Source organism: Carcharodon carcharias (genome assembly GCF_017639515.1).
Source record: "Carcharodon carcharias isolate sCarCar2 chromosome 24 unlocalized genomic scaffold, sCarCar2.pri SUPER_24_unloc_3, whole genome shotgun sequence".
Classification (NCBI taxonomy): domain Eukaryota; kingdom Metazoa; phylum Chordata; class Chondrichthyes; order Lamniformes; family Lamnidae; genus Carcharodon; species Carcharodon carcharias.
In genome coordinates, this window is record NW_024470606.1 from 1,367,358 (window position 1) to 1,393,397 (window position 26,040).

Genomic DNA, 26,040 nt, shown 5'->3' on the forward strand with positions numbered 1-26,040 from the left:
ATGCTGCATTGCTAATGGAGTTATTGACTGATTAATCTCTATTAATTAACCTAGAAAAGACCCAACTGATGAGGAAAATCCCAATGCTTTTTCCCAAGCATGCAAATGACGCGTGTATTTTGTGTGGGTCTGATCGATATGCATCACACTACAGTTATGTCAATGAAATGCCATTTGCCAATGATTGGCTCAATCCCTGAACAGATCTAAATACTTTTTGATTTTGTTGTCCTCCTGTACCACCTTAATCCTAGCAGAAGTTGGCCACCTGCAGACTTACCATATTCCCAACATCGCCATGAGGGCATTAATGCTGATCATTGTAGAAAGGGGCCTGAGAGTCCCTTTTGATGTCTCACTTAGGTTCAGAGCCATATTCTGGATGTAACAGGAATGAGTGCCTATCACAAGTAATGTGTTAAAATAACAATTTTATTGAATATTGAATAATTATAATATGCCAATTATAATTGATAATATATAAAAAAGAAAATTAAGTAGAAGTTTGCAGAAGAGAGTTGCTTTGTGTGAAGAAGTATTTCCTAATTTCACTCCCGAAACATCTGGCTGTGATTCTTTTTTGACTTAGTCCCCTAGGCCGAGAATCTCAAACCAGCAGAAATAGTTTTTCTTTACCTACCCTAGCTGTTCCCTATAACACTTTAAAAACTTTGACCAAATTACCTCAACCTATGAAATTGTAGGAAACCAATCATAGTAAATGCAATCTTTCCTTGCAATTTACCTCTTGGACTCCAGGTATTTTCCTGATAAATCTATGCAATTCCTTGTGTGGTCTCACCAAAGCCCTGTAGAACTATGACAAGACTTCTTTATTCCAGTCGTCTCAACCCTTTGCAATCAAGGCCCTCATGCCATTTGCTTGTTGTAACTGGACAGACCACCCAGCATTGACCTAGGCATTGGAAACGACAATTGCAATCACAGCCCTGTCGACGCTACAAAGTCCTCCTTACTAACTTCTGAGGGTTAGTGCAAAAATTGGAAGAGCTGTCTCAGAAGCAAAAGCCTGACAAAGTCATTGTCACTACCACTGTGCTAAAAGGGATAGATTTCAAACAGACCTAGCAACTCAAGGCTGGGCATCCATGAGGTACTCTGGGCCATCCGCAGCAGCAGAATTGTACTTGAACACAATCTGTAATCTCATGGACCAACATATACCCCACTCTAACATTGTCATCATGCCGGGGGATCAACCTCATTCAATAAACAGTGCAGGAGGACATGCTAGGAGCAGCACCAGGCATACCTAAAAATGAAGTGTCAACCTGGTGAAGCTCTAACACAGGACTACTTACGCGCAAAATAGCATAAGCAGCAAGTGACAGACAGGGCTAAGAGATCCCACAATCAACGTGTCAGATCTAGGCTCTGCAGTCCTGCCACATCCACTTGTGAATGGTGGTGGACAATTAAACAACTCACCAGAGGAGGAGGCTCCACAAATATCCTCATCCTCAATGATGGAGGAGGCCAGCACAGCATTGCAAAAGATAAGGCTGAAGCATTCACAACAATCTTCAGCCAGAAATGCCGAGTGGATGGTCCATCTCTGCCCCCTCCGGAGTCCCCAGCATTATAGATCTGAATAGGTCTTCAGCCAATTCAATTTACTCCACGTGATAACAAGAAATGGCTGAAGGCACTGGATACTGCAAAGGCTATTGACCTTGTGCTACAGAGCTTGCCATACCCCTAGCCCAGCTATTCCAGTACTGCTTCAACACTGGCATCTATCCAGCTATGTGGAAAATTGCCTAGGTATTTCCTGTACACAAAAAGCAGGACAAATCCAACCCAGCGAACCACCACAATTCAGTCTACTCTCGATCATCAGTAAAGTAATGGAGGAGGTCTTCAACAGTGCTATCAAGTTGCACTTGCTTAGCAATAACCTGCTCACTGATGCTCAGTTTGGGTTTGGCCAGGGCCACTCAGCTCCTGGCCTCATGACAGCCTTGGTTCAAATAGGGGCAAAACAGCTGAACTCCCGAGGTGAGGTGAGAGTGACTACCCTTGACATCAAGGCAGCATTTGACCGAATATGGCATCAAGGAACCCTAGCAAAACTGGAGTCAATGGGAATCAGGGGGAAAACTCTCTGCTGGTTGGAGTAATAATTAGCACAAATGAAGATGGTTGTGGTTATTGGAGGTCAGTCATCTCAGCTCCAGGACATCACTGCAGGAGATCCTCAGAGTAGTGTCCTCAGCCCAACCATCTTCAGCTGCTTCAGCAATGACCTTCCTTCCATCATAAGGTCAGAAGTGGAAATGTTTGTTGATAATTGCACGATTTTCAGCACCATTCAGAACTCCTCAGATACTGAAGCAGTCCATGTCCAAATGCAGCAAGACCTGGACAATATCCAGGCTTGGGCTGACAAGTGGCAATTAACATTCGCACCACGCAAGTGTCAGGCAATGGCCATCTCCAACAAGAGAAAATCCAACCATCACCCCTTGATGTTCAATGGCATTACCATCACTGAATCCCCCACTATCAACATCCTGGGGGTTACCATTGGCCAGAAACTGAACTGGACTAATCCTTAGACATATAAATACTGTGGCTCCAAGCGCAGGTCAGAGGATAGGAATCATGTGACGAGTAACTCACCTCCTGACTCCACAAAGCCTGTCCACCATCTACAAGACACAAGTCAGGAGTGTGATGGAATGCTCCCCACTTGCCTGGATGAGTACAGCTCCCACAACACTCAAGGAGCTTGACACCATCCAGGACGAAGCAGCCTGCTTGATTAGCACCACATCCATAAACATTCACTCCCTCCGCCACCAGCCCACTGTAGTAGCATTTACAAGATGCACTGTGGGAATTTACCAAAGCTCCTCAGGCAGCACCTTCCAACCCACGACCACTACCACCGAGAAGGACAAGGGCAGCAGATGCATGGGAACACCACCACCTGGAGATTCCCCTCCAAGTCACTCACCATCCTGACTTGGAAATATATCACTGTTCCTTCACTGTCGCTGGGTCAAAATCCTGGAATTCCCTTCCTAACAGCACTATGGATGTACACATCGACTGTAGGGTTTCAATAAGGCAGCTCACTGCCATCTTCTCATGGGCAACTAGGGAAGGGCTATAAATGCTGGCCCAGCCAGAGAAACCCACATCCCGTGTATGAATAAAAAAAAAAATTCCTCAGTCCGTGCTGTACCCCTTTATCGGAGACCCACCATCAGTTCATCATCTACCCCTCTATCTGAGAGACCCCTCAGTCCGCCCTGTATTCCACTATTTGAGAAAGCACCTCAGTCTATCCCGTGCCCTTGTATCTGGGAGACCCCCTCAGACCATCCTGTACTGCTGTATCTGAGACACCCTCTCAGTCCGCCCTGTAACCCTCAATCTGAGAGACCCCTCAGTCCGTCCTGTACCCCTTTATCTGAGAATCCCCCCTCAGTCTGTCCTGTACCCCTCTATCTGAGAAGCCCCCCTCAGTCTGTCCTGTACTCTTGTATCTGAGACACCCCCTCGGACCATCCTGTACTACTGTATCTGAGATCTCCCTCAGTCTTCTCTGTACTCCAATTTCTGACAGACCCCCTCAATCCATCCCGTATCTTCTGTAATACCCTCTCAGTCTGTCCTGTAACCCCCTGAAACCCCTTAGTCCATCCTGCACCCCTCTAGCCAAAAGACCCTGTCATTTCTTCCCTGCACCACTCTATGAGAGACCCCATCAGTCCCCCCTGCACACCACAATCTGCGAGACCCTGTTAGCCCCACTCCATTCCCCAATATCTGGGTCAGCCTCAATCCTCCCTTTATCCGAGAGGTCCCCATCGTCACCCCCCACCCCCGTACCCCACTATGTGAGACATCCTTAATCCACCCTCCACCCCTCTATGCAAGGGACCATGTCAGTAACCTCTGTACTTCACGATCTGAGTTACCCCCTCAGTTTCCCACTGTACTCCACTATCTGAGGCACTGTCAATCTGCCCTCTAAGTGATAGGGGCAGGTTGTGGGTACCGCTGTCACTGGACTAATAATCCTGAGACCCAGGCTAAAGATCTGGGGACACAGGTTCAAACCTAACCACCGTGGCTGGTGGATCAGAGAATCATAACAGCACAGGAGGAGGCCATTCAGCCCATTGTGTCTGCACCAGTTCTCCAAATGAGCATTATGGCCTAGTGTCATTGCTCTGCCTTTTCCCTGTACCCTTGTACAATGTTTCTATTCAAATAATCATCTAATGCTGTCCTGAATCCCTCGATTGAACCTGTCTCCTCCACACTTGCAGTCAGTGCATCCCAGACCCGAATCACTTGTTGTGTGAAGGATTTTTTCTCACATCAAATCTGCTTCTTTTGCAAATCACTGTAAATCTGTGCCCTCTCATTCTTGATCCTTTTACGAGCGGGAACAGCTTCTCCCTATCTGTCCAGCCCACTCATCATTTTGAACATCTCTATCAAATCTCCTCTGAGCCTACTTCACTCCAAGGAGAACAGTCCTAACCTCTCCCATCTATCCTCATAGCTGAGGTTTCTCACCCCGGAACCATTATTGTAAACCTCTTCTGCACTCTTTGCAATGTGTTCACATCCTTCCTAAAATGTGGTGCCCAAAACTGTACACAATATTCCAGCTGAGGTCTGAGTGTCTTGTATAATTTCAGCATAACCTCCCTGCTCTTGCACTCAATGACCCTATTAATAAAGCACAGGATACTGTATGCTTTATTAACTGCTCTTTCCACCTGTCCTGCCACCTTCAATGATCTATGCACATTTGCACCCGTCTTTCTGCTCCTGCACCCACTTCAAAATTTCACCCCGTATTTTATATTGCCTGTTCATGTTCCTCCTACCAAAATGCACCACCTCACGCTTCTCCACATTGAACTTCATCTGCCAGCTATCTGCCCACTTCACCAACTCGTCTATGTCCTCTTGAAGTTCCACATCGTCCTCCTAACAGTTCGCAATACTTGGTATCATCTATAAATTTTGAAACTGTCCACAGCACACCAAGATCGAGATCATTAGTATATATCAGGAAAAGCAAAGGTCCCAAAACTGACCCCTGGGGAACTCCACTACAAACCTTACTCCTGCCCAAAAAATATCCATTGACCATTATTCTCTGTTTCCTATTTTTCAGCCAATTTTGTATCCACGTTGCTACTGTCCCTTTTAGACCATGAGCAATAACTTTTCTCACAAATTTGTTTGTGGCACTGTGTCAAATGTCTTTTAAAAAGTCCATGAACATAACATCAACAGCATTACTCTCATCAACCTTTTCTGTTACCTCTTCAAAGAACTCCAACAAGTTAATTAAACCTGATTTCCCCTTTAGAAATCCATGCTGGGTCTTCCTTATCAACCCATACTTTTCCATGTTAATACTAATTCTATTCCAAATAATTGTCTCTGGAATCTTGCCTGTCACTGAAGTTAAACTGACTGGTCTGTAATTGCTGGGCTTATGCTTACAACCTTTTTTGAACAAGGACTTAATGTTTGCAATTCTCCAGTCCTCTAGCACCACTGCCAAGTCTAGGGAAGACTGAAAGATTATGGCCAATGCCCCTGCAATTTCTACTCTCACTTCCTTCAATATCCTTGGATGCATCTCATCTAGTCCCAGTGCCGGTGCGTTGTCAACTTTTAAGTACCGACAGTCTATTCATCACTTCATCCTTGTGAATTTTGAACCCTTCTAGTGACCCTCCTCTGTCATCATGGCCTGGGTAGCATCTACCTCCTTGATAAAGATGGATGCAAAGTATTAATTTAATACCTCAGCCATGGCCCATTCGTCCATTTGTAAATTCCATATTAGGTCCAAAATTGGCCCGACTTCTCATTTTACCATTTATATGTCTGTAGAAAATTTTTGGGATTCTCCTTTAGGTTGGCTGCCAGTCTTTTCTCATAATCCCTCTTTCGCTTCCCCAAAATGGTTTTTCACCTCCCCTCTGCACCTTCTGTATTCTTCTTGGTTCTCAATTGTATTTTCTACCCGGCACGTTATAAACACACTTTTTCTTCTTCAAATTAATTTTAATCTCCTTTTTTATTCAGGGCGCTCTGGATTTGTTTGCCCTACATTTCCCTTTCAATGGAATATACCTTGACTGTGCCCGAACCAATTCTTTTTTGAAGTAAGCCCATTGTTCAGCTACAGTTTTCCTGCCAATCTTTTGTTCCAGTCTATCTGGCCTAGCTCCATTCTTGCCCCATCGAAGTCAGCTCTTGTCCAGTTAATTATTCTTATTCTGGGTTGCCTATCATCCTTCATCTACTATCATCCTAAAATGTACATTAAAATGATCACTGTTGCTCAAATGTTCCCTAACTTACACTTGATCTATTTGGCCCACCTCATTTCCAAGAACCACGTCCAACAGTGCATCTTTTCTTGCTGGATTGGACACATACTGTTGTAGACAATTCTCCTGAATACAATCTAGGAACTTTTGCCCTTCTCCGCCCATTACACTACCACTGTTCCAGTCTACATTCAGGTAATTAAAGTCCCCCATTATAACTACTCTATAATGCTTGCATCTCTCTAGAATTTCCCTGCAGATTTGTTCTTCTACATCCTTCTTACTATTTGGCAGTCTATAAACTACACTGAGCAATGTAATTGCACCTTTTTTGTTCCTTAGCTCTAGCCAAATTGATTCTGTCTGGGACATCCTCTTTCTCCAGCATTGCAATGCTCTCCTTAACCAATACTGCCACTCCTTCCTCCTTTCCTATCTCTTCTGAACACCTTGTACCCAGGAATATTTAACACCCAGTTCTGTCCTTCCCTGAGGCAGGTCTCTGTTATCACCACAACATCATATTGCCACAGGGCAATCTGCACCTGTAGCTCCCCAATATTATTTAGCACACTCCGTGCATTCACATGCATGCATAATAACCCTGATTTAGGTTTTGTTACTATCTCCCTAATCCTGACTTTATCTATTAGATTATAATTCGCTATGCTAGTGTTACCTGTCCCTCCCAGTATTTTGTGCACCCTTGTATTCCTGGAATTTGAATTCAGTGAATAAATCTGGAAGATAAGGTCAGTCTCAGTGATGGTGACCATGAAACTCTCACTGATTAGTTAAAAACGCCATCTGGTCTCACAAACCACTCAGTTCAGGGGCAATGAGGGATGGGCAACAGATGCTGGCCTTGCTAGTGACACCAACATATTAGGAAAGAACAAGGGGAGAATATCGATGTTATTAAGTGGTACAGTTCAGAACTATAACACTCGATAGTAACGCTATCAGTTTCAATATTCAACAACGACTACCTAGTACAACTCACCGCAACAAACCGCCGACTTCATCGTTAAAAGAAGCATTGCGCCTGCGCTGTGAAGGAAGGCCGTGAAACTGCGCGTGCGCATGTAGCGAACCACGCCCCCCCGCTACTGCGCCTGCGCAGTGGTGAGGAAGGGATTTTTTTTCCCGCTAATACGGAGCATGCGCGGGAAGTGAAGCTCCTGACACTGCGCATCCCGCGCAGTCTCACTAACAGCGCAGATATAAAAGCGAACAACTGCGGATGCTGGAAGTCCAAAACAAAAACAGAATTACCTGGAAAAACTCAGCAGGTCTGGCAGCATCGGCGGAGAAGAAAAGAGTTGAAGTTTCTCAATAACTGCCTGCGCAGTGATGAATGTGAAATTAATGCAGCGAACCTCCCATTGTTCTTAAGGTGAGGGTAAAGGCAAAGTACTGCGGATGCTGGAAACCTGAAACAAAAACAGGAAGTGCTGGAAAAACTCAGCAGCCTGACAGCATTTGTGGAATGAAAGACAGAGTTAACGTTTCGAGTCCGTATGATTCTTCATCAGAACTAAAGAGAAGAAAAACTATGGTGAAATATATAATGTTTAGGGGAGGTGGAACAGGTGAAGCTGGATCGAAGGCCAGCGATAGGTGGAGGCAAAGGAGAGATTGCAAAAGATATCATAAAAGGTCAAATAAAAGGTTAATGTTGATGGTACTGGCTAAAGGAGGTGCTAATGGTGACATTAAGAGTAGAAATCAGAATGAGCAAGTGACAGACGGCTCTAGTAGGAGTGGGGGGAGGGGACGGTGGTGGGAAAAAGGATCGAAATAGGCTAAAAGGCAGGGATAAAACAATTAATAAAAATAAATTTTTAAAATAATAATAATATAATAACCCCACCTGGCCCATTACAAAAAGCACAGCACCATCAACTCCCAGGAGACCTAGACCGCCACGCGCCTGCTGCTGCCTGGGGAACTGGCCAAACACACTGTATCGGAAAGGACAAAGATGGTGACCAAGTACACCAACTCCAAGTCAAACTCCACAAAGGACTGAGAAAATATTAATGATTAAAAAACACTGGGGTGGGGTTGATAGTAGGAAACTATTCCCATTGGTTGATACGTGTGGAATATTCCTATTCAATATTCAAATTCAAAGGGAATTAGATTGTTATTTGATGAGAAAGAATGTGCAGTGTTTTAGGGAGAAGGTTGGAGAATGGCTCTAATTGAATTGGTCATTCAGAGAGCCGGTACAGACATGATGGGCTGAGTAGTCACTTTCTGCAACACAACGATTCTGTGGTTATGATTCTGTGATGTCTGAGGAAAATAAATAAGAGACACTTCGGTGGGAGAGTGATGCTGACGAGATCAGAGGACCGGGGGAGTGAGACCAGAGTTATGGGAGGATTTGAGTGCTTTCGCCAACCATCTTCAGCTGCTTCATCAAAGACCTTCCTTCCATCATAAGGTCAGAAGAAGGGATGCTCGCTGAAGATTTCACAATGTTCAGCACCATTTACGACTCCTCAAACACTGCCGCAGTCTTTGACAATATGTAGTAAGCAAGACCTGAACAACATTCAGGCTTAGGCTGACAAGTGGCAAGCAACATTCACATCATGCAAGCGTCAGGCAATTACCATCTCAAACAACAGAGAACCTAGCCATCTCTCTTCCATATTCAACCCATTGTTAAATCTGCCACTACCGACATCCAGGTGTTACCATTGACCAGAAATTGAACTGGACCAGCTATGTAAAATTATACATTTTTTATAGACAACCGAGTGAAGGGCTATGAGGGGCAGATAGAAAAGTGCAATTGAGACCACAACCAGATCAGCTATGATCTTATTGAATGGCCGGGCAGATGCGAAGGTCCGAATGGCCTCCTCCAGCTCCGAAGTCCAATGTTCTTATAAAAATAATGTGTGTACATGAGAGTCAGAGTTTTGAAATTATGAGAAGAGTAACTCACCTCCTGACTTCCCAAAGCCTATCTACTATCTACAAGGCAAAAGTCAGGAATGGGGTGGAATCAAGTAGGTGGAACCAGGACTCCATCAACCACATTCAACATCCACTCCCTCCATCACCAATGTGCAGTGGCAGTACTGTGTACCAGATACAAGATGCACTGCAGTAACTCACCATGGCACTTTTGACTGCACCTTCCAAACATGCAACCTCGACCACCTAGAAGGAAAAGGGCAGCAGACACATGGGAAAACCACCACCTGTCAGTTTCCCACCAAGTCACACACCATCCTGATTTGGAACGATATTGCTGTTTCTTCACTTTCACTGGGTCAAACATCTGGAAGTCACTTTTCAGCAGTTCTGTGGCTGTTCCTACAACACATGGACAGTGGTAGTCCAAGAAGGCTGCTCTCCACCACCTCCTCAAAGACAATTAGCTATAGGCAACAAATGCTGGCTCTGCCAGCCATGCCCACCCACCACGATGACAGGCTTGACCCCTGTACCTAATCTGTGTTGCATTTGATTTCAGAATGCTACAAGCAAACAGTGGGTGCTCAGGACATACACAGATACTGAGTAAATACAGAGTAAAGCTCCTTCTACTTTGTTGCATCCAACACACCCAGTAGCTTTATTTATTTTATTTATTTTTTTAATTCATTCTCGGGATGTGGGCTTCGCTGGCTGGGCCAGAATTTATTGCATGTCCCTCGTTGCCCTTGAGAAGGTGGTGGTGAGCTGTCTTCTTGAACCGCTGCAGTTCTTGTGGTGTAGGTACACCCACAGTGCTGTTATGAAGGGACTTCCATGATTTGACCCAGCGACAGCGAAGAAATGGTGATATATTTCCAACTCCAGATGATGAGTGACTTGGAGGGGAACTTCCAGGTGGTGGTGTTCCCATGTATCTGCTGCCCTAGATGGTAGTGGTCAAGGGTTTGGAAGGTGCTGTTGGAGGAGCCTTGGTGAATTCCTGCATCTTGTAGATGGTACACACTGATGCTAATGTGCGTTGGTGGTGGAGGGAGTGTATGTTTGTGGATGTAGTTCCAATCAAGTCGGCTGCTTTGTCCTGGATGGTGTCAAGCTTCTTGTGTGCTGTGAAAGCTGCACTCTTCCATGATTCCTGCTCTTTTAGCCACAGTATTTATATGGCTAGCCCAGTTCAGTTTCTGGTCAATGGTAACCCACCAGGATGTTGATATTGGGGGATTCAATGATGGTAATGCCATTGAACGTAAAGGGCCAAAGGTTGGACACTCTTTTGTTGGAGATGGATATTGCCTGACACTTGTGTGGTGCGAATGGTACTTGCCACTTGTCAGCCCAAGCCTGGATATTGTCCAAGTCTTGCTGCATTTGTTCATGGACTGCTTCAGTATCTGGGGAGTTGCGAATGGTGGTGAACATTGTACAATCGTCAGCGAACATCCCCACTTCTGACCTTAAGATAAAGGGAATCTCGTTGATGAAACAGCTGAAGATGGTTGGGCCGAAGACACAACGCCGAGGAACTCCTGCAGTGATGTCCTGGAGCTGAGATGACTGACATCCAACAACCACAACCATTTTCCTTTGTGCTAGGTATGACTTCAACCAGCAGAGAGTTTTCCCCCGGATTCTCATTGGCTCCAGTTTTTCTAGGGCTCCTTGATGCCACACTCATTCAAATGCTGCCTTGATGTCCAGGGCTGTCACTCTCACCTCATCACGGGAGTTCAGCTCTTTGGTCCATGTTTGAACCAAGGCCCTAATGAGGTCAGGAGCTGCGTGGCCCTGGCAGAACCCAAACTGGGCATCAGTGAGCAGGTTATTAATAAAAAAGTACTGTTGAAGACCTCTTCGATTACTTTACTGATGATTGCGAGTAGACTGATGGAGCGGTAATGGGCCGGATTAGATTTGTCCTGCTTTTTGTGTATTAGGACATACCTGGGCAATTTTTCACATAGTCTGATAGATGCCCGTATTGTAGCTGTACTGGAAGAGCTTGGCTAGGGACATGGCAAGTTCTGTAGCACAAGTCTTCAGTACTGTTGCTGGAATATTGTCAGGCCCGATAGCCTTTGCAGTATCCAGTGCCTTCAGCTGTCTCTTGATATCACGTGGAGTGGATCGAATTGGCTAAAGACTGGCATCTGTGGTACTGGGGACCTCCGGAATAGGCCAAGATGGATCATCCACTTGGCACTTCTGGCTGAAGATTGTAGCAAATGCCTTATCTTATGCACTGGGCTCCTCCATCATTGAGGACGGGGATATTTGTGGAGCCTCCTCCTCCAGTGAGTTTTTTAATTGTCCACTACCATTCGCGACTGGATGTGGCAGGACTGTAGAGCTCAGATCTGATCCATTGGTTGCGGGATCACTTAGCTCTGTCTGTGACTTGCTGCTTATGCTTTTTGGCATGCAAATAGTCCTCTGTTGTAGCTTCACCAGGTTGACACCTCATTTTTAGGAATGTCTGGTGCTTCTCCTGGCATGCCCTCCTGCACTCTTCATTGAACCAGGGTTGAGCCCTAGCCTTAATGATAATGGTAGAGTGAGAGATATGCCAGGCCATGAGGTTACAGATTGTGTTTGAGTACAATTCTGCTGCTCATAATGGCCCACAGCGCCTCATGGATGCCCAGTCTTGAGTTGCCAGATCTGTTTGAAATCTATCTCATTTAGCACAGTGGTGGTGCTACACAACACGATGGAAGGTATCCTCAAAGCGAAGGCGGGACTTCGTCCCCACAGAAAATGTACGGTGGTCACTCCTACTGATACTGTCATGGACAGATGCATCTGCAGCAGGCAGGTTAGTGAGGATGAGATCAAGTATGTTTTTCCCTCTTTTCTCCCCCCCTCACCACCTGCCGCAGACCCAGTCTAGCAGCTATGTTATTTAGGACTCTGCCAGCTCAGTCAGTAGTGGTGCCACCAAGCCACTCTTGGTGATGGACATTGAAGTCCCCTACCCAGAGTATATTCTGCACCCTTGCCACCCTCAATCCTTCCTCCAAATGATGTTCGACATGGTAGAGTACTGATTCATCAGCTGAGGGAGGACGATGCAGAAGGTTTCCTTGCTCACGTTTGACCTGATGCCATAAGACTTCCTAGGGTCCAGAGTCGATGCTGAAGACTCTCAGGGCAGCAACTCCCTCCCGACTGTATGCCATTGAGCCACCACCTCTGCTGTATCTGTCCCGTGGTGGGACAGGACATACCCAGGTAGAGTGATGTGGCATCTGGGACATTATCTGTAAGGTATGATTCCATGAGGATGACTATATCAGGCTGTTGCTTGACTCGTCTGTGAGGCAGCTCTCCCAATTTTGGCACTAGATCCCAGATGTTAGTAAGGGGGACTTTGCAGGGGTGACAGGGCTGCGATTCCCATTGTCGTTTTTGTTGCCTAGGTCGATGCTGGGTGGTTCATCCGGTTTCATTCCTTTTTTGTGACTCTGTCTCAGTTTGTTATAACTGAGTGGCTTGCTTGGCCATTTCAGAGGACATTTAAGAGTCAATCACATTGCTGTGGGTCACATGTAGGCCAGACCAGGTAAAGATGGCAGATTAACATAGCGAAGTGTTAGGTTATACATGTAGGGAGGTCAAACAGTTACAGCGATTACACAATAAATGGAAATATACTAAGAGGGGTAGATGAAGTGAGAGATCTTGGCGTACAAGTACACAGGTCCCTGAAAGCAGCAGTTCAAGTCGACAAGGTTGTAAAGAAGGCATATGGGATGCTGTGCTTCATTGGCAGAGGTACAGAATATAAACGTAAGGATATAATGTTGGAATTGTATAAAACATTGGTGAGGCCACAGCTGGAGTATTGTGCGCAGTTCTGGTCACTACATTATAAGAAGGACGTAATAACTCTGGAGAGAGTGCAGAGGAGGTTTACAAGAATGTTGCCAGGGTTAGGAAAGTGTAGCTAGGAGGAGAGATTGGATAGGTTGGGGTTATTTTCCTTAGAACAAAGAAGCTTGAGAGGTGACTTGATTGAGAGGCACAAAATTATGAGGGGAATAGATAGAGTGGATAGGATAAAATTGTTTCCCTTGGTGGAGAATTCTAGAACCAGGGGACATAGATTCAAGGCAGAAGGGGACATGAGGAAGAACTTTTTTACGCAGAGGGTGGTGGGTGTCTGGAATTCGCTGTCCAAGTTGGTGGTAGAGGTAGAAACTCTAAATTCTTTTCAAAAGTACCTGGATCTGCACCTTAAGTGCTGTAAGCTGCAGCACTATAGGCCAGGTGCAGGAAGATGGGATTAGAAAGGGCACCTGGGTGTCCTTGGGCTGGCATGAACAAGATGGACTGAATGGCCTCCTGTGCTGTAACTTTTCTATGATTCTATTAACCTAGCAGGTGCCAGATTTGCACATTAGTGAACAAGATGGGTTTTTACAACTTTAATTCCTGATTTTTATTGAATTCAAATTCCACTATTTGCCATGGTGGGATTTGAACCCCGGTCCCCTGACCAATACCCTGGGTCTCTGGATTACTAGTCCAGCAACAATACGCCTACACGTTTGCCCCCCCCCCCCCGCCCCCCGTTGTTCTCTACTGTCCCAACTGCCTCCTTACATAAGAATTCCCTCACATTTATACCATGTAGTGTCCGCCCATCTGGCCCTTTTTTTTTTGCCTTGTCTGCTGGGTTGTTTGCAGGAAGTGAGGAAAAGGCAGATGGAACTTCTCTAACCTATGATTTATAAGGACATTCCCAGCAGTTACTTTACTTCAGATATTTTCACATTCTCCCTAAAATACCTGGCCTTGTGTTAATTCTGTTATTCCTGATAGTTTTACAATTATAGGTATAACCATTACAATTTATAATTTAATCAATTCTATTTCTCAATCTGGTTTAAGATTATATTGTGGTTAATAACAAACAAACCCTGTCCTTTTCCCAGATCTGACTAGCATTCCTAATGAGCGCACCTGTTGAATGGAAATACTTAGCAGTCTTTCCATGGTGACCTGTGTGTAATGAAGTGCTTATTTGAGTTTCTAACTCAAACAAAACCTCTCTTTCCCATGAATACATATTCTAGCCGACATTGGATGCAAACATATTTTACCCATGTCACGTTAACATCTCTAGAACCTCCAAGGGGTTCAGAGACACAAAACTTTAAAAGTGGGAAGACAAGTTGATGAAGCACATGAGATCCTGGGTTTTATAATTGGGGATGTAAAGTACAAAAGGACAGGGCAAAGGGGATCTTGCATCAGGAAGAATGTCCAGGTCCTCGAGAGGGTGCAGAAGAGATTCACTGACATTTTAGCAGGGAAGAGAGGTTTTCATTATCAGGAGAGATCAGAAAAACTGGGGATATTTTCATGTACAAAGGATCATTGGAGATCTGAGGGAGGGGTTCAAAATTTCATGAGGTAAACGAGGAAAAAACTACTTCCACTAGTGAATGAATCAGTAATTAGAAGACATCAAATTCAAGTCATCACTCAAAGACACAGACTCAGGGATGAAATGTCAAGCACATTATACAAAAATGTCTGTGACACGCGCTGCCTCTCTGAATCTGTGTCTGGGGGAGAAACTCATGTTTTTTTTCCCTTATCTCCAGGTTAAATCTTGTTCTCATCAAGGTGATGGATATCAGTGCAGGCGAATGGTGCATTCTAAGCACCCAGTGTTTGCTTTAGCCATCCTCTCGTCAGACGCAACATGGGTTAGATCTGTATCTTTTATATTGTCCCATCCAACATTGCCGGGGCAGGTGCTGCAAGGAGTTAGAATCGGTTTATAGCTGCTTCTACACTGTCCCATCAAACACTCCCAGGACAGGTATAGCACAGGGTTAGATACGGAGAACAGCTCCCATTAAACTGTCCCCATCAATGACTCCCAGAACAGGCACAGCACAGGGTGAGATACAGAGTAAAGCTCTCTTGACTCTGTCCTCATCAGACATTCCCAGGATAGATACAGGACAGGTTAGATACAGAGTGAAGCTCCCTTGATTCTGTCCCCATCAAATCCTCCAAGGACAGGTACATTTTGACCTTGGTCTTGAATCAGTAAATAGAGGTAGAGTAATGGAGAGATTTAGGGAGGGAATTTCAGACCTTGGCATTTGAAGACACTGTGACCAATGATGGAGCCAATTAAAATCAGGGATGATTAATAGGCCAGATAAGTGCAGAGATCTCAGAGGGTTGTTGAGCTGGAGCAGATGAGCACAGAGATAGGGAGGGCGAAGCCATTTTGGCGTTGGAAATAAGGATGAAAATTTTGAAATTGAGGCATTGGTTGTCTAGGAGCTAATGTAGGTTGGGGAGCGCAGAGGTAATGGGCAAGTGAGACTCGGTATGAGTAAGCAGATAGACATCAGCGTTTTGGATTTAAGTTTATGGATGGTAGGATTGGAGAACTTCACCAGGATTTGTTGGAATAGTCGAACCAAGAGGTAACACAGGTATGTATGTGGACTGTAGCAACAGATAAGCTGAGGCAAGGCAGAGTCGGCTGATGTGATATGTAGAACTGTATCAATTTCCCCAACCCATTCAAATAACTGAAGACTCTCATTCTTGAAACCATTCTTTTAAATCTTTTTTTGGACACTCTTTAATGCCTTTCCAGCTTTCCTAAGTTGCAGTCCTCAGAATTGGACGCGATATTCCACTCAAGGTCAGCTCAATGTTTAATTAAGTTTTGCCATAGCTTCTCTGCTTTTGTTCTCCATGCCTCTAATTATAAAGCCCAGGATTACATATGCCTAATTAACCGCAGTATGCTACCTTCGCCAATTGGTGCACATTTACCTCCAGGTCCCTCTGCTCCTGAATCCCATACAGAATTTTACATTTTAGTTTATGTTGCCCCTCATTCTTCCTACCAAAATGCATTACTTCAAATTCTCTGCATTAACTTTCATTACTTGCAAATATATTCCTCCATATCTTTATCACTAGTTGCAACCAGTAGTGGTGCCACCATTGTTTCTCAGTTCTACTCAAATAGATACCATCCTTGAGTTCTTTGGAACTTTCACTCTCTCCACCACTGTGATATTCTCCTTAATCAATACTGTAACCCTCCTCCTTTCTTCCCTTCCCTACTTTCCTGAACTGCTTGTATCGAGAATATTTTGTACCCAGTCCTGCTCTACTCAGTCCTGCTCTTTTTGAGTCAGGTTTCTACTGTCACCAACATATCATGTTCCACGTAGCTATCGGTGCCTGCAGCTCACCAATGACATTGACCACACTACGTGTTTTCAAATCCATGCACTGTAAATTATATTTGGAAGATAATGAAATTCCTTGTACTCTGACATCACCTAATTGTTTACTTCTTACCACCTTCCTTTTACTCTGTCTCTCCAAATTTTTAGACAACTTTTAATTTTTTCCTTTTGAAAGTTACTTCTGAGTTTCCATTCCCCTCCTCAACAGTAAATCTCCCCAGCTCTTGTCCTAGCTCTGATGAGTAGGTACCATCTCCTTCAGAACTAGCCGCAATGTCCCAGAAATCTAAAGCCCTCCCTCCCCACCCAATCTCTCCAGTCATGCATTTGATCTGCTATATCTTCTGATTTGTATATTCACTAGCAGAGGACACCGAAAGTAATCCAGAGGTTACTACCTTTGAGGTTGTGTTTGCTGGTCTCCTAACTAGTTCTCTAAAACCTGCCTGCAGAATTTCACAAAATGTGTTCCTTGCAATTTTATTGTGTTTTGGGGACCAATTGGAGACATAATCACAGACATGTCAGGAATCAAAAGTCTTAAGCAAGGAGTCAGGAGGGCTAAAAGGGGTCATGAAAAGTCATTGGTAACCAGGATTAAGGAAAATCCCAAGGCCTTTTATACATTTGTAAAGGGCAAGAGGGTAGTCAAGGAAAGGGTGGGCCCACTCAGGGACACAGGTGGGAATGTGTGTGTGGAGCCAGAAGAAATGGGAGAGATACTGAATGAATACTTCTCATCAGTATTCACCAAAGAGAAGGGCTTAGCGGTCGATTTGTTTAGGGAAGAGTGTGTACATAGCCTGGATCATGTTGAGATCAAAAAAGAGGTGTTAGGCGTCTTGAAGAATATGAAGGTGGATAAGTCCCCAGGGCCAGATGGGATCTACCCCAGAGTACTGAGGGGGGCAAGGGAGGAGATTGCTGGGGCCTTCACAGAAATCTTTGTATCCTCACTGGCTATGGGTAATATCCCAGAGGACTGGAAAATGTTCCATTGTTTAAGAAGGGTAGCAGGGATAATCCAGGAAATTACAGGCCAGTGAGCCTTACGTCAGTGGTAGGGAAATTATTGCAGAAGATTCTTCGTGACAGGATTTACTACCATTTGGAAGCAAACGGGCGTATTAGTGAGAGGCAGCATGGTTTTGTGAAGGGGAGGTCATGTCTCACTAACTTGATCGAGCTTTTCGAGGAAGTGACAAAGATGATCGACAATGGAAGGGCAGTGGATGTTATCTACATGGATTTCAGTAAGACCTTTGACAAGGTCCCTCATGGCAGACTGGTACAGAAGGTAAAGTTGCATGCGATCAGAGGTAAGCTGGCAGGATGGATATAGAATTGGCTTGGTTATAGAAGACAGAGGGTAGCAGTGGAAATGTGCTTTTCTGAATGGCGACTGTGACTAGTGGAGTTCTGCAGGGATCAGTGCTGGGACCTTTGCTGTTTGTAGTATACATAAATGATTTGGAGGAAAATATAACTGGGCTAATTAGTAAGTTTGCAAACGACACCAAGGTTGGAGGAGTTGCAGATGGTGAAGAGGTTTGTCAAAGGATACAACGGGATATAGATCGGTTGGAGACTTGGGCGGAGAAATGGCAGATGGCGTTTAATCCGGACAAATGCGAGGTAATGCATTTTGGAAGCTCTAATACAGGCAGGAATTACACAGTAAATGGCAGAACCCTTAATTGCATCAACGGGCAGAGGGATTTGGGTGTACAGGTCCACAGGTCACTGAAAGTAGAAACGCAGGTGGATAAGGTAGTCAGGAAGGCATATGGCATGCTTTTCTTCATTGGGAGGGGTATTGAGTATAAAAGCTGGGAAGTCATGCTGTAGCTGTATAGAACCTTGGTTAGGCCACCCTTGGAATATTGCGTGCAATTCTGGTCGCCACATTACCAAAAGGATATGGAGGCATTGGAGAGGGTGCAGAGGAGGTTTACCAGGTTGCTGCCTGGTCTGGAGGTTATTAGCTATGAGGAGAGGTTGGAGAAACTCGGATTGTTCTCACTAGAGCGACGGAGATTGAGGGGCGACTTGATAGAAGTTTAAAAAATTATGAGTGGCACGGACAGAGTAGATAGGCAGAAGCTTTTTCCCAGGGTGGAAGAGTCAATTACTAGGGAACATAGTGAGAGGAGAAAACTATAAAGGTGATGTGCGGGGCAAGTTTTTTTATGCAGTGGGTAATGAGTGTCTGGAATTCGCTGCCAGAGGAAGTGGTGGAAGCAGGTACGATAGTGGTGTTTAAAAGGCAGCTTGAGAAATACATGAATAGGATGAGAATAGAGGGATACAGACCCCAGAAGTGCAAAATGTTTTAGCTGACGGGCAATATGTTCAGCGCAGGCTTGGAGGGCCAAAGGGCCTGTTCCTGTGCTGTACTTTTCTTTGTTCTTAACACGGAGCAAAAGAAAAATACTTGCAGATGTTGGAAACACTCAGCAGGTCAGGCAACATTCGTGGAGGGAGAAACAAAGTTAATGACTTTCCAACAGAATTTAATGTGATACTGATACTGCTCCTGTGGATGTCATTTGGGACATTTTTATAATAGTATTGGTACTAACTTGCTGGAGTTTTTTGAAGAGGTAACAGAAAGGGTTGATGAGGGTAATGCTGTTGATGTGGTGTACATGGGTTTCCAAAAGGCATTCAATAAAGTCCCACACAACAAACTTGTAAGAAAAGTTATAGCTCATAGAATAAAAGGGACAGTGGCAATGTGGTTACAAAATTGGCTGAGTAATAGCAAACAGTGAGTAATCATTAATGGATATTTTTCAGGCTGGAGCAAGATTTGTAGTGGAGTTCTCCAAGGGTCAGCCTTGGGACCCTTGATTTTCCTGGTGTGCAGGGAACAATTTGAAAGTCTGTGGGTGATACAAAACCCTTGGCGGCATTGTAAACTTTGAGGAGGACAGAGAACTTCAAAAGCACATAGACAAGTCAGTGGAGTGGGCAAATAGGTGGTAGGTGAAGTCCAATGTGTGAGATGATTCATTTTGTAGCAAGAAATGAAGAGACAACATAAAATAAGGGTTACAACTGTTAAAGGTATGAAGGAGCAGAGGGATCTGGGTGTATAAATGCATAAGTCATTAAATGTGGCAGGACAGTTTGAGAAAGCAGGTAATAAAGGATACAGTATCCTAGGCATTATTAATAGGGGCATAGAGGAAAAGAGCAAGGAGGTTATGCTGAACTTGCATAGGACACTAGTTAGACCTCAGCTGGATTATTGTGTACAGTTATGGGTGCCACACTTTTGGAAGGATGTGAAAGCATTGGAGAGAGAGCAGAATAGGTTTACAAAAATGTTCCACAGATGAGAAACCTCAGTTATGAAGATAGAATGGATAACATGGGACTGTACTCCTTTGGGAGGCGAAGGCTAAGAGGAGATTTGATAGAGGTGTTCACAATCGTAAGGGGGCTGGACAGAGTAGATAGGGAGAAACTGTTCTGCTTGTAAAAGGATCAAGAAGGAGAGGGCACAGGTTTAAAGTGATTTGCATAAGAAGAAAATGTGGTGTGAGAAATAAAAAACTTTTCACACAACGAGTGGTTCAGGTCTGGAATGCACTGACTAGAGACATGTTTCATTGTGGCATTCAAGAGGGCATAAGATGATTATTTAAATAGAAACAACGTGTAGGGTTATGGGGAAAAGGCAGGTGAATAGCACTGAATCATAATACTTATCTGGAGATCCAGTGCAGACACGATGGGCCGAATGGCCTCCTTCTGCATTGTAATAATTCTGTGATTCTATATAAATGCACATTGTTATTGTTAACTTTGGACATGGATTCAGTTGCCCATCTGAGCTGGCAACACGATACAGTCATGCCAGGGAGGAGATATTCATCAGCTGCATGTGGAAAGGAATTATCTCAGTCATACTATTGGTTGGCATAGCAAGCATTGGAAAGACCATTCAAACATTTCACATGCATGAAGCGATTTACTCAGTTTTCCAACTTGTAAACATCCTAATTTTAAAAGTCCAAATGATTTGATGCTGTTCAGCGCATTCATACTGGAAACAGGCTATTCTGTATGCGAGAAGATAGTCGTTCATTTATCTCACCGCTTGGCACACCAATGAGTTCACCTGTGACTGTCACGTTTGTTGTTCTTTGAGGACTCTCGATTCTCCACCAGTTTCTCAAGTTCTGTCGAAGGGTCATGAGGACTTGAAACGTCAACTCTTTTCTTCTCCGCCGATGCTGCCAGACCTGCTGAGTTTTTCCGGGTAATTCTGTTTTTGTTTTTGTTTTGGATTTCCAGCATCCGCAGTTTTTTTGTTTTTATCTCAGATTCTCCTTCTTTTCATGCACTTGGGATTTGTAAATTTTGGTTCCTAATAAAATGTTTCATTCCAAGTTTGTATCCACCCTATCACAGCAAATAAATCACGACAAAAAAATTGGGACCAGAATGGTGGCGCTTTCACCCAGCATTCTTAGCGGTTGAGAACGTCCCATATCCACACCACAGAGGAGGAGTGCGCAGGCGCATTGCCGCCCAGTTTTGGGAGCATGCGTATGTGATGGGAATCCTCTTTGTCTCTGCAGAGTCGCTGAGCAGTGGCGAAGTCGATGGTTTAGAGATATTTTGTGGAGACCACAAAGCCTTGTTCGTAATTGGCAGGTCCCTTTGGAGTGAAATCTGATTTCTAGTGAACAAGAAGGTCGGGGGCTGAAGAAACAAGCGGTATGGGCCGAAAGTCCCCAATAAGAAGCTGCAAATCATGCGCTTTGTCCCGGGACGAGGTCCAGGTTAGCGGCAGCCATCTTGATTCAGAAGGTAAGGGAGCGCATGCGCGGCCATCTTGGTGATGCAAAAATGAATGGGCGGGGCCTCGGTGAGCAGGAGAGTTGATTGATTTTATTCTCACTGGGTCGGGTGAGGACTGACCCCAGCCAGAGTTCGGGCTGCCAACCCTCCAGAATTTAAAGATTAACCTCCAACGCACGTCTAGGAGCAAAAACCCAGAGGAAAACTAATAATGGGCATTGAACAAAATTGTGGCTCATTTTCTTTTCTTCAAATGCTATCATTTATTAGTTAAAAAAATATTGAAAATGGGATAGAAAGGAGGGTTTGAGTGACATTTAGGCATCAGCCAATGGAGTAATTTTAAGACCCTGTGCACTTTCTGATTGTCTGTGGGAAAGTGAGGCACCACAAAGGCGAATGTGGGAGTCAGCCAGTTGGCGACAGGAGGTATGTGATGAAACCTCCAGGAATATTCCTTACCAGAGTTGGCAATCCTAGCCAGAATAAAGGGAGGGAGAAAACTGGGAGTAAAGAAATGGTGGAGATGATGCAATAGATTTGGATTTCAGCACAGGGAAGGCGGAGAATGAATTAGATGGTGACTTATGACAAAAGAAGGAAAAGAAGATGAATATAAATGAGAATTGTCTGTTCTCACTTCATTTCTTGTACTTACACTGTATTTCTGTAACCTCTTTTTCCACGGGAGGACTTACAGATGGGGAAACTCGAACCAAACTTCATGTCAAGATCTGACAAGAGTCACTCGATTCATTAGGGCTTGAATATCATCAGCCTCTGAATGTGAACATTGTTTTTCTTTGGGAAAAGATTTCAAACCTCATTTTGACTGGAAAAGCACTGAGAAACAAACACATATCTAAATGAGAGTTTTCCAGTTCACTGACTGTGGGAAAAGCTTTAACCAGTTACACAGCCTGAAAACTCATCACATCATTTGCAGTAGGGAGGAACCACACACCATATTGTGTGTGGACAAGGCTTTAATTGATCGTACTACCCGAAGACATACAAAGACACCAGCACTATGGAGAAACCATGGAAATGTGAGGACTGTGGTAAAGGATTCAATTGTCAATCCCGGCTGGAATACCATCGACGTAGTCACACTGGGGAGAGGCCGTGGAAATGTGATTATTGTGGTAAAGGATTCAATCATCGATACCTGCTGGAATACCATCGACGCAATCACACTGGCGAGAGGCCTTTCACCTGTTCTGTGTGTGGGAAGGGATTTACTCAGTCTGCCAACCTCATGTTACACCAGCGAATTCACACTGAGGAGAGGCCATTCAGTTGCACTACCTGTGGAAAGAGGTTCAGTTGTTCAGCCAACCTCAATGGCCACCAGCGGGTTCACTCTGCAGAGAGGCCATTCACCTGCTCCGTATGTGGGAAGGGATTCACTGGATCCTCCGATCTGCTGAAGCACCAGCAAACTCACAGTGAGGAGAGGCCATACAGCTGCACCTCCTGTGGAAAGGGCTTCAGGCAGGCATCCACCCTCATTGCACACCAGCGGGTTCACACTGGGGAGAGGCCTTTCACCTGCTCCGTTTGTGGGAAGGGATTCACTGGGGCATCTGGCCTCCAGTCACACCAGAGAATACACACCGAGGAGAAGCCCTTCACCTGCTCTTCCTGTGGAAAGAACTTCAGGCAGTCATCTGCCCTCATTGCACACCAGCGAATTCATACTGGGGAAAGGCCGTTCACTTGTTCCGTGTGTGGGAAGGGATTCACTCATTCATCCGGCCTTCAGTCACACCAGCGAATTCACACTGAGGAAAAGCCGTACAGCTGCTCTTCTTGTGGAAAAAGTTTCAGGCATTCAACTGCCCTCAGTGCACACCAGCGAGTTCACACTGGGGAGAGGCCGTTCACCTGCTCCGTGTGTGGGAAGGGATTCACTCACTCCTCCAACCTTCTTTCGCACCAGCGCATTCACACTAAGGAGAAGCCATTCAACTGCACTTACTGTGGAAAGAGTTTCAGGCAGTCATCAACCCTCACTGCACACCAGCGTGTTCACACTGGAGAGAGACCGTTCACCTGCTCCGTGTGTGGGAAAGGTTTCACTCAGTCTGCCAACCTGCTGATGCACCAACGCACTCACACTGGGGAGAGGCCATTCACCTGCTCTGTGTGTGGGAAAGGGTTTACTCAGTCCTGCAGCCTTTCATTACACCAACGCACTCATACAATGGAAGACTGTTCACCTGCTCTGTGTGAGAGACCAGATTCACTCAGTCATGATACCTGCTGACACATAAGCAACAACATAAGTGAGCAGTGCCGGTGTTTGATTCTACTGTTATTGCTGCTGTTTACCCCCATCCAGAATCAGTAGTCTGATAATATTTGGTTTGGCTCTGCTGATGTTAACAACCCCTATAACTGGCTGGAGTTTAACATTCTGAGGATGTCGCTGATGTTTGGGTTGCAGTGCCCCTTTTTAAAAGCACCATCTGTGATCTTTATCCTTTATTCAAGAATGTTCAACTGGAATTCGTTTACATCAAAATATGAGCTTTTACTTCAATCCTAAATTGATCATCGGTGCAAAATCTACAATTCAGTGTCTGAAAAGTTAACATCTCCAATTAGAAAGTGTTGATTAATCTTTGCTGACAATTCTTACTGACTTGCTTATTGCACACTGTGGCACCTCTATTATTAAATCAAATTATCAAAGAACACGAAGCAAAATAGTACAATATTTTACAAAGCTTGATCAATCAGCATGAATATTGTTGATGGTTGGAAGTCGCAGAGTTCAATTATTTATAATGCAGCAGCAGCAACATTTGGTAAGGTTGGAACCCACAACAAAGACTGGTTTGAAAACCACTCAGCAGAGATGACAGCTGTCAATGAAGCAACAAAAGGAAAGCCTATCTGATACACATCATAAACCCATCAGCTAGAACATGGCATAAAGTGAAAGCAGCTAAGACTATTAATGTTGGAATTGTGCTGCTCTTGATTACATGCTTTAAGTTGGTAATTAAGCACATTTGTCCCTAATTGGGGAATGATTAGACAATCATCGCAGGAATATATAAAGCAGTTCACTCTGGGTGTTGGGGAGAAACTGGGAGAGTTTGTGACTTTACTGTCTTGGAAATAGACTTGTTTTATGGTTAAGGCTAGGTTCAGACAGATTCTCCCTCAACATACAATTATTGGAATTAACAAAGACAGTTGTGCAAAAGACGGAGACGTTCTACATGTGAACACTGGATCAACCGATGTCAAGAAATACAAAGTGCCTCATGACAATGTGCTATGTATGATTAAAAGGGCATTTGGTTCTAGCATCACCGTGTGAAACGTACAGTGACAGAAATAAACAAATGTTCCAATGGTTTGAACACTGCTGTGAGTGGTATTCCGGTGAGACTGACATCTCACAATCTCTGTTTGATGCGCTACTGCAGCTTCCTGTTATTGTTGAGTTGGACAAGGAACCTCCATCACTTGCACTTGAAAAGGGTGTTGATTGCTTAGAGGGCAAAAATGCACCTGACAAGGATGGAATTCCAGCCAAACTGCTCAAGCACAAAGTCCCACCTACTGCCACACTTTAATGATCCCCTCCTCTGTTGGAAGGCTGTCCCTCATTTCGAGGATGATGCCTACTCAGGGACATGAGTTTCTGCCATTTTTCTTCATGTGACTGAACAGGCTGAATAATGACTCAAAGATCTTTGGGTGCTTGTGCCCCAGGAGGTGGGATTTGCTTCCTTTCCTTTGCCTCTCTGCTGCCAATCTGCCTCATTAAGGTGTTAGGACTCAAAGTGTGATGTAGGTTGATGGACAAGCTGTCGCCATTCTGAACAATTTGTAGCAAGCTCCATCTGTTCATTTAGGTCAATGCCACTGATCTTCAAGGAGAGCTTCAGACTGTCTTTGAAGCATTTTATTTGTCCTTTCCTTGAAGTTTTGGCTGTTTGAGATTTGAGATAAACTGGACCTGGCAGGGGAGACACTTTTCTGCCATCTATCGCCCAGTCTATCGGAGTTGATTTTAAAAGGATTTGCCTGAATGCTTGTGGATTTGGTTTCAAGAAGAACACTAGTGGTTGTTTGACGGTCCTCCCATTGACTCGGGAGGATGCAGCAGAGGTGTTACTAACGGAATTTCTCTCGCGCTCATGTGTGTCACTGATACTCCAGATTGCACTGCAGTAGAGAAGCATGGTGAGAAGTGTTCTGTGCAGTAGGGCTTCTGTTCATTTGCAGAAAGCTGGTCTAAGAATGTTGAAGGTTTTGTTTAACTGTTAAAGATAACCTTTTTAGCTTTATTTTTCTTCACTTTTATTATTTGGAAAGGTGCCTGAAGAAAAAAAACAAAGCAATAAAATTCCGGGAAAACTGATAAAAGCCCAGAGAATTGGAAAAACAAAGTTTAAAATGATGTTCAGTTCATCTTTAACCTGAAAAAAAGTTGTGTAAAGTTGACACAATTGTACACATTTGAGAATATTTGCTTGCCTTTTTGTAAACAAGCAGGGAAGTTGTCCCTTTCCACTGGTAATGTCATGACAATTTGAACTAAATATTTTGCTTTTTAGGGATCTGGCTTTATCCCAGCTATTGTCGTTAAACAGCTTGAGAATGGGAAATGTGGGAGTTACGTCTAAACTCATTGCATGTACTTCAGTCTCTCATCTCAAAACACAATA

At 44.4% G+C, this 26,040-nt stretch overlaps 1 protein-coding gene across 2 annotated transcripts; it reads left to right on the forward strand.

The window, feature by feature from the left end:
• Window positions 1-7,652: 7,652 nt before the first annotated feature.
• Window positions 7,653-24,719, forward strand: LOC121273539 (zinc finger protein 135-like). Of its 2 annotated transcripts, XM_041180719.1 has the most exons (3): window positions 7,653-7,737; window positions 21,127-21,358; window positions 22,041-24,719. In XM_041180719.1, exon 3 carries the CDS (start codon window positions 22,380-22,382, stop codon window positions 23,616-23,618), a length of 1,239 nt encoding a protein of 412 aa, XP_041036653.1. In that variant the 5' UTR covers window positions 7,653-7,737; window positions 21,127-21,358; window positions 22,041-22,379; the 3' UTR covers window positions 23,619-24,719. The 2 variants fall into 2 exon arrangements, with proteins under 2 accessions (XP_041036653.1, XP_041036651.1); XM_041180717.1 differs by lacking the exon at window positions 7,653-7,737 and having other exon boundaries at window positions 21,024-21,358; window positions 22,050-24,719.
• Window positions 24,720-26,040: the final 1,321 nt, after the last annotated feature.

Coding starts and splice junctions, on each gene's coding strand:
- LOC121273539 (XM_041180719.1), top strand. CDS start 22,380: ATGGAGAAACCATGGAAATGTGAGGACTGTGGTAAAGGATTCAATTGT.